Here is a 9,909-nt window from a genome sequence, read left to right as displayed (position 1 = left end):
TTGTTCAGGAGGAGATTTGATATCTGACATGATACTGGTACCCAAGCTCTGAATGCGGGAGTTCGAGGCCTTACAATCTCATTGGCAAACCACCTTCAACGATCCTTAGGATACCTTAACCACTCCAAGCCCACCTCTAAACCATCTATACCTGAATTGTGGCTAGTATACTGCCATTTCAGGAGCCACTAGCTTCTATAACCATAGTACTTTACCCCAAGTAGTGGCTAGACTTAACGGTTTCAGAATTGGATTATAATCATTTGAAAAAAAAACGATGTGATGGGTTTTGTAATGGAAATTCTGCAAGGGCTATCGGAACGGCAGTTATGCAAAGTCCTAGGCTAATATTCTCTCGTTCGCAAATACAAAAAAAAAAAAAGAACAGCTGAGCACTATGTATGTGGATGTGAAACCATGCTGCTGTGCTTTTGTATTTCTACCAAGTACCAACCCAACAACCAACCATCACATCACATCCAACTCAGATGAAATATTGAATACACATTTTTATAATAGTAACCCAATACAAAGCTACTACAGTAGTGTGATTAAACATGAATTGTTATTCATATTTAAGAGTGAATTTACTCCAAGGGGGGTTAATTGTTGTGCTGAATCAACCAGTCAGTCAGTCAGTCAGTCACCTTACAGACAATTAAACATGCTATTATTACACAAATTCACTGAATGTTTCCGAGGTATGACAAAAATGGGTCACACAAGGGTGCTTCACAAGTGCTCTTATTCACATGAACAGCGGAAATAGCTGACCAACAAGCTCACAACAAGTTGCAACGCAACCCGTTGTGAGCTTGTACATCGCTTATTTTGGCAGAATATATTTGGTGTAGAGGGGGCCTAGTATTGACCCCTGGGGGACTCCGGTCACCTAATAGGGATGAAGTGGTTTTAGAGTTAGCTCTAGCATTAGCTAGCATGAAGGCCATATATGAGATGTTAGATGTATGTTTATCAAACATTATAACTTTACATTCTTATATCAACAGCTTGGGAAAAGGTTTTGTATTTGTTTTTTGTAGACAGTTTTTAAATAGGCGGTAGTTCCGAGTCCAACTTTTCTGTTTCATAAGACTGGAAGGGGTGAGGGCTTCAAGTATTTGCATATATTATACAATGGTCATTTGGGCCATACAAAATGAAATCAAGCGATATCGTTGATAAGTTGAATGGTTGCTTTTACATAACCTAGTCATCAGAGAGTAAATCAACCTTTAAGCATACCTTTGCACCAATTTCAGGTCTTTAGCACAGTTTGGTCTAGTTTTTTTTTTCATAGCTAGGTATGACAGTTTGACAGTGAGAATGGCTGCTTGAGTGACATGTCATTAAACTATTATGTATAGAGTTGAAACATGTTTTCATTCTTGCAATGGCTGAGAGGGGTTAACAGAAACATTGTGAAATGGTTCATTAATTTTAAACTGTGGAGTATTGCCATTGCCACATAATCACTGCCATTCTTTTCTGAGTTATTTGTCTGTACTGGTTCAGTCAATGTATTTTAATAGGACAGGGGGGTTATTTTCTGATGAATACGAGCAGGGATGTTAAGCATGACAACATGTTGCGTAACACTGTTAATTGCCTCTGCAATGTATTAATTCAGCTCTGTTAATCATCTGAAATGAAGTTGCAACCGTTTGTAAATTCAGAGCAGGGTTTAAATGCAAGAAATGGGACAAAAGCTCCACATTTTGTACCAAAAAAAAAAAGGGAAAAAAAGAAAAAATAATCTACCCTTATTTTTGTGGAAATTGAATGTATTGCAGTGCCTCATGTGATGGGTATTGACCCAAAAAAACAAAACTGCTTGCTAAATGACTTTATCAGGTCCTTATTTTTAACATTATATTAACTGGATTGCCTTTTTTGGGTTTGCCATTATTTATTTATTGATTGTGTGATTGTATTTGGTGCGGCTTCTGCTATTTCTTTTCTGTTCTGTGAAATCTCTGAGTCTGGCATGGCATCACATGACAGCTGATACGGCTAATAAAGGAAATCACGTAAATAAATGAGTACGATGCAACGTTTTGTTTTTTCGCATGGAACCAGAAAAGTGCAGCGTGAAACTAATTTCCTCTTGTATGCTTAGTTGGGTTTATATTAGTTCTCTGCAACATTCAGTATTCATTAAGCTTATAATTATTATGAATTTAATATCTCAATGATCATATCTTTATACTATGTTATCTAAATACATTTGGCATGTAATTTGTTGCCAGTATTTCCAATCAAATTGAAGAACATGAATCTCAATAACTTCTAACTTCAAGTCTATGACTTCGTGCTACTTTCACTGAGTTAGGACCACACCCTTAGCAAAAAAAGGGTGTGTCTCCATCTTCACCAGGGAGCACTCACATTGCAATCTCATACTTCAGTCAATTAAAGCCGTCATGAACTAAACTATAAACTGCTCCAATCATTCTCTGGAGTATTTAATGTAGAGGCTATATAAGGATCGGCAGACATGTCTCCGGCATTCGGTGTGCATCTTCAATCAGCCCTGTACTGTCATGATGTGTGGTTCAGAAATACGAAGCCCCATAGAAGGAGAAGGAATGTCCAGGGTGAGGCCTCTTTCCCCACCGTCCGTGGCGTCAGTTCAGAAAAAGCTAAGGTATGGCAACATGACTGGTGTCTTGCACGCGCGTGAAGACCTTAGCAACAGGCATGATACATTTATTTTAAGAAGTACATTCTATTTTTCCCCTGTTTCTACGGTTTCTTGGGCACGGATATGGATATGGCAACCTGGAACGGTTGTTCAAGTGCAGCTAAACTTGGCATGTTATTAAACGTGCCACAATTAACAAAAACGAATTGCACCTGTGCAGCTGACCTGCGGAACCTGGGAATATACCATCTTGTCAAGATGGGGAGAATACAAGTGTGGAGAATATAATTGTAATACCTTGTTAAAGTGACCATTTTGTAAAATTTTGCATTTGTGGTTATTTTACTGTAATTTAACAACATAATAACCAGAACAGATAGACAAAGAGACATACATTTGTGGATTTATATTTAAAAGTAACTTTTATTTTCCCGCCTGGACCCAGGGTATGGCAGCTGCATACCCCTGCCATACCCAATTGACGCCCCTGCCCGCCGTGGTCCTGAAGGGCCCAAACACGCTCCTCTGGACCAGGGGTGTCGCACCAAATCCTGGGCCCTGGGTACAAGGATTCACTGTGGGCCCCCCATGAATGTTCTTCATATAGCGGGTGGGGGTTTAACCCATTTAGACTGGGAAGTGGGGAACGCATCAAAAATATATATTTCTATGTCAGTGGTGCTCAAACTTTTTCATGTGAAGGACTCCCAAAATGATATGTATTTGGCCACAGACACCCATCACAAAACATTTAGTTGCAGGGACCCGGCCCCAGAAGCAAAGTTTTAGTTACAAATGTTTGTTTAAAAAATACATATATTCAAAGATTAACACACATTTTCACGACTTTTAAAAAATAGCAGATCTACAAGCTCGCAGCGCGGCACTCGGTGCCACGCTGTGAGCTTGTAGATCTGAGTGCCACGCTGCGAGCTTGTAGATCCGCTATTTTTCAATAGCTAAAGTATAAAATAATGAAGGCCCCTCCACCTTGGGCCCTAGTGAATCAGTCCCACTCCCCCCCCCCCCCCCCCTGTGACGCCCCTGCTCTGGACCCTTAGATATAAATCCTGACCACCCTCATGCCTCAGTTACGGAGTGAAGTGGAGCTCCAGAAAGGATCTCCAGGGTAAGACATTATACCAGGTTTTGACCAAAACAAGTCTAGTGTAAGTTGAGTATAAAGCTTATTAGGAGAACTTCTTTCCAGGTTCCCTCTAACTGGTGACTACTTGTTCTGAGACCCGCACAGATGTCCAAAGCGACGGCCGCACCTCCTCCAGGGTGCACTCTGAACGTCAATGATCCGCAGATCCAGGAAGCCGCCATTCGCATCCAGGCATCTTTCAGAGGTCACAGGTACCGTCAATGTTTTATCAGTGATATTCCCTTGTCCTCACTGCATTTAGATCAGTGCATTTTTGCACTGGAAATACTACAACAACAATAATCACCATCACCATCATCATCATCAATATTTGTATTATAACACTTTACATATTTCATAGAAATAATGTAATACATTTTTGAGCGGTGTTCCTGGAATGAGCCAAGCTCTAACATCTGGCTTTGTCTGTTTGTACTCCCAGGGTCGCATTGGCCAAGCTTTGTGGGATGCTTAATGAAATTAACTCAACGGGTGTGATTTTCTTTTAGAATGAACAAAAGTATAGTAACGACAAAGAAATACACACTATGCTGAAAAAGTAATATCCTTGTGTGTAAAGTTTGCATATTGGAGTGAGTTATGGGGGTCATGAAAATAAAAGATGTGTCATAGTAAATCAGTGCCATACTTATTCTGACATTCAGTAATTGGTTCCCATGATCAAAATAAGAACATTATGATGTTATATTTAAAAACAAAATCTCATATTTGCCACCGGCCATGACAAGTCTTGCCACGGACATGTTTATGTTTGTCCGTGTACACGGTAGGGCATTCACGAATAGTGATTTTTAGTATTCGAATTATTCGACCTCAAAGTATTCGAATAGTCAAATATTCGACAGGACTGGCCAAACTGTCAAATATTATAAGTAAGTAAGAGGCGAACATTGTGAAAATAGCCGATCTACATGAGGCATTGTGAGCATGTAGATCTGCTATTTTCACAATATTTATCTGCGGAACCGAGTCACATTAAATGTAATACCTACAATTCCAAGTGCTTGTCCCCAAGTGGGGGTCCCCAGTTCAAATATGTTTATTTTGGGGGTCACAGCCTAAAACTTTTTGAGAAGCCCTGGTATAAAGCATTAACAAAATTCATCCACCAGGGGCATTGACAACTCATTCTTATGACTTCCTATCTAGCCAAGCTTTATAAACTATATATTCTTTAAAGAGAAAACAATAGAAAAATAAAAAATAAGCAAATATTCGACTTCGGTGAATAACGTCGAATAGTGACTTTGATATGGATGACCCCTGATGGTGTCTGTCCCGCAGGTCCCGCAAGGAACTGCGTGAGAAAGGCCCGCCCAGGATCCTGCAGGAGCTGAAAGACGTGGTGCTCCTGGAGGGCAGCGCGGCCAAGCTGGAGTGCAGGGTCAGCGCTTTCCCCGACCCCTTCATCGTCTGGTCCAAGGACGGCAAGGAGCTGAAGGACGGCCCAAAGTACCGCTACGTCTTCGAGGACCCAGACTTCGTGGCACTGGTGGTCCGAGACGGGGTCCTGGCGGACCTGGGGAAATACACAGTCACCGTCAAGAACCCGTTTGGACAGACTTCTGGATCGGCATGTATTCTTGTGGAGGGTGTGTTGAATCGATCTGTGCGCTTTTGTTCGTTTAACCATTTAAACCCTATAGGCCTATATTTCGTTTTGTATGCCTTTAATTAAACGACAACTTTGTTTTTTTACAACAAGGGTTCATATTTTAGATTGTAATTAGAGAAAAGACAAATTTAGTGTTAAAATGTTTTCATTTGCTTCGTTCTGTTGTTTTATTGTGTTTACCGTGCTAAATGTGGGGCATGCGTACAAGTGGCTAAATATGTCTTTTTAGACACAATAAGCCAGCAGTTTCTTTATTGCTATTTACAGTAACGCTTCTAGCCCCCATAAGTCACATCCAACCATGAAAGGTTGCGTTGTATCTTGAGAATGGGCTTATTCTGTGTAAAATGACATATTTAGCCACTTGTACGCATGCCCCCAACCACTGAAATAAGAATCTCTAAAACAATAGAAAGAAGTAAATGAAATAATTTTAACACTAATCTTTTATATTCTTTAATTACAATCTAAAATATGAACCCTTGTTGTAAAAAAACTAAAGTTGTCCTTTAAGGTATACACATCTTACAGGGGAAATTCAGTTGGCCGTTCAGATGGTTATGATGAGCGCTTGGGGTGGAGCAGCTAGGGTTAAATGTCTTACTTAGGGACACTTTGGACATAGACCTGGGCTGGGAGGCGAAAACCGGTGACTTTCTGATTACCACACGGCCTCTCTGGCCACTAATAGTGTGGGGATTTAAGGGGAGCTAATGCTAATTTCGTGCAATTTTGTCTTAAAGCGCAACATTTTGCACAGATGTAGCCCAGGGCTTGCTCTAATGATTTAGCTAGGGCGCCCGAGTCTGCGACCTTCGGGGTCGCCACAGCGGCCAAATCAAGTTGGGCTCCCATTGACTTTCTATACAGGAGGAAAATACCCAGAAAAAAAAATGTTTTCTGGGTATTTAAGGTGGATCTGAGGGGTCTAACTAGGGGTTTGTCATGATGCTGAATCCATTGCAGGCATTTGTTTTGCACAAAAAACATTCTGTGGGCTAGAAATGGCCTCATAAAACAATACACGTATGGGTGAGTATTCATGTTAGTCGGAGGCCTTAGGGTTTTTTTTTTTCTCGTGCTAATCAGTCTAAAAGTGCAAGATTTTGCACAGATGTAGCCCAGGGCATGCTCTAATGATTGAGCTAGGGCGCCTGAGTCTGCGACATGTGGGGTCGCCACAGCGGCCAAATCAAGTTGGGCTCCCATCGGTTTAGTGATGAAAAGTGATGAGTCATCACTTTTCAGAGTTTTGTGGGTGTTTTCTGGAACTGTGGCGACCCCGAAGGTCGCAGACTCAGGCGCCCTAGCTAAATCATTAGAGCATGCCCTGAGCTACATCTGTGCAAAATTTTGCACTTTTAGACTGATTAGCACGAGAGACAAAAAACCCTAAGGCCTCCGACTAACATTCAAGTTAGTCGGAGGCCTTAGGGTTTTTTGGCTCACCCATACATGCATCGTTTTCTCATTTCATTTCTAGCCCAAGGAATGTTTTTTATGCAAAACAAATGTCTGCAATGGATTCAGCATCATGACAAACCCCTAGATAGACCCCTCAGATCCTACTTAAATACCCAATACATAAAAAAATGTTTTTCTGGGTATTTTCCTCCTGTATAGAAAGTCGATGGGAGCCCAACTTGATTTGGCCGCTGTGGCGACCCCGAAGGTCGTCGGCTCGGGCGCCCTAGCTAAATCATTAGAGCAAGCCTTGGGCTTCATCTGTGCAAAATGTTGCGCTTTAAGACAAAATTGCACGAAATTAGCATTAGCTCCCCTTAAATCCCCACACTATAAGCTATGGCTGCCCAGAATTGACAGTATTCCCAAAGGATCTACAGTACAATAGGGCACAAAAATAGCATAAATGTTTGAATGAATGTTAGCCCCAGAGTAGGGACACTAGGGTTTGTGTGGTTATTTGTTGAAATCTTTCTCTCTTTTGCCTCTCTTTTGTCACCTGGCCACTGGGGCTTGTGGATTCACAATCTTATGAGCTACTTTCATTTCTTGTCAGGAAACGGTTGGTTACAGAAGAGAAGTGGTTTCAAGAACTGAGAAGCTAAAGTTAAGAGGAGCGCACTTGTTAGCAGCAGGACCCCTTTTCCCAATAGATAATCTAATCGAATGGGTTTGTACAGTTAGTAGGCTACACAGTAAAATGTCCCCCCCCCCCCCCCCCCCACACACACACACACACAAACCCAATTGTGATGAAAAATATTTATGGAATAAATATATGAAATATATGTGAATATGTGAAAGACGACTGACTTCTATGTAAACCATACTATATGGACAGTTTGTTCTGCATGTCACTATGCTGGAAAGTGTCTTCAGCCTCATAAAAACCCTATATCCAATCACCTACAGTCCTCATATCTGGAGCTGGCATCTGCCTGATATCTAGTTTGTTCAGTTATCAGTACTCTAAGCAAGAGAATCTCATTTGTCGTATTAGTATTGGTATTCGTTGTTGTTTGTTGCCAAAATTCATTAGCCCCCGCTCTAAAAAAGCCCCCCCCCCCCCAGTCACAATTCTCTGGAGCCGTCGCTGCTTTTAAACCCACCCATTTAATTCTACGGTTTAAATTTAAGGTTACATTTGGCAGTAAGGATCACTTTGTGTATACACAACATTGGGATGGATCTTGTGGATTATGCTTTGGTGGGAAACTACAAGTCACCACAAATTTCTTAAAACAACCGTTTATATCATAGCAATTAGTACTAAACATTATGACAGCAAAAGGAAAAGTGTTTGCCTTTTACCATCCCTTAAACACTATATACATCCAGCGGTCTCTCCTTCTTTTCCTCGGCTCCAAATGTATTTTTCCAAAAATAGCCGGTTATGGCGAACTGTGAGGTTATAGATCAGCTATTTTGCTTTCGAAGTACATTTATAAATCACTTCGGAAAACATCTCTCTCTTTCTCTCTCTTTCTCTCTCTCTCTGTCTCCCCCTCTCTCTCTCTATCTCAGAGTAACTGAACAATAGTATTCTACTCTTATGTATACATGTACACAAGACGTAAAATGACCTGGCTTGAACACATGTTCTCCCAGTTCCCGCCAAGGTTAGCAAAGGGCCAGCCAACATGAAGGTGAAGAGAGGAACAACAGTGGCGCTCAAGGCTGAGATCAGCGGAGAGCCTCCTCCAGATGTTGGATGGATGAAAGATGGAGAAGACATCGAGGAGGATGAAAGGTACGTACTGTAGAGTAGAAGACCCGTCTCAAAACGAGTGCATCTCTCCATTCCGACATATCTCCTTTCCGACATGTCTCCATTCCAACACTAACCCTATATCTCTTACCCTAACCCTAACCTTAAACTCTATGGAAGTGTTGCCACTCCGACAATAAGAAGACGGACAGACTGGTGGACAGACAGCCGATGGAGCTTTTCATAGTAACTTGGGACCTGACTGATTTAAATATTAAATGTTCCTCCACAGAATCAAAGGTTTCATGAGCGGATCCTGGACGGCTTATAGGCTTAAAATAATGTATATAAATATTTTTGCATCTCCATGGGAAAAATTAATGGCCGATTTTTTAGTGGCACCAGAAAACCATTCCCACTCTATGCCCTGTTCGGTTTAGAATGGTATTCTCGGGCTTGATAGAGATGATGTGTTGTGTACAAAAGTCCTGAAATGTAAAATAAAGCATTTCTGATTAGGGATGGGACGATTTCATGTCACGATTATTGGGACCAAAGAAATTGCGATTTACGATATTACCGCCATAATCAAAATACCCCCAATGTCCATTATCCTGGGGCGGTACATTTGCCAAAAATGTGCAGATCTGCAAATAAAAGGTGAATTGAACCCAGTGCATGGAGGAGGATAATTTCACGATAAATCCGAATTTCCACGATGCGATTATTGTGAGTGTTTCTTTATCACGATAAATGATAATAACGAGCATCGTCCCATCCCTAATTGTGATGATGCAAGTGCTCATGTCATTGTGTTCCAGGGTGTTCTACGACGTGGGGGACACCAGCACCATCCTCACCATCAAAAACGCCAATCTGTCAGATGCCGGCAAATATGAGGTTTATGTGGAGAACAACCTGGGGACGGACCAGTCTTTTGCCCGCGTGGACATCCAGTGATGTGTCCTCAGTGTGTGTTCTAATGACTACTGTATATGTAGCATACTGTCTGTCTGTGACACTGTCTCTGTTCTTATTGGAGTGCAACCAACAAATCACTGTTGCGTGATGTGTTCAAATAGTATGTACATAAACCAAATTCTAGTAAAAAAAAGCTTTTGCTATCTTTGAGTTTTGTGATGTCTTCTTGATTGGAAACTATAGAAGCAGTGCTCTTTCGAGCACAGGTCTCTGCCAGCTCAGGTAGGTTATTGTGGCCTCCTGGTGGCGCTAGAATAGGCCAATGTGAAAAGGGTGCCATGCATGTCTTCTTCGGCCTTTCACAGCACTCGGACGCTGCATTCATGATC

The 9,909-nt window shown here is 41.5% G+C and overlaps 1 protein-coding gene across 1 annotated transcript; it reads left to right on the top strand.

The window, feature by feature from the left end:
- Positions 1-3,896: 3,896 nt before the first annotated feature.
- On the top strand, positions 3,897-9,559 carry LOC308308097 (SPEG neighbor protein-like; the record flags this gene model as incomplete). Its single annotated transcript, XM_080753466.1, has 4 exons — positions 3,897-4,003; positions 5,097-5,404; positions 8,500-8,641; positions 9,421-9,559. The coding sequence occupies 4 exons, from the start codon at positions 3,897-3,899 to the stop codon at positions 9,557-9,559; spliced, it is 696 nt and encodes a 231-aa protein (XP_080609592.1).
- Positions 9,560-9,909: the final 350 nt, after the last annotated feature.

This window comes from Nannobrachium achirus (genome assembly GCF_963921795.1).
Source record: "Nannobrachium achirus genome assembly, chromosome: 22".
NCBI lineage: Eukaryota > Metazoa > Chordata > Actinopteri > Myctophiformes > Myctophidae > Nannobrachium > Nannobrachium achirus.
The sequence above is the reverse complement of the archived record's forward strand: the minus strand, read 5'-3'. Positions and strand labels throughout refer to the sequence as shown.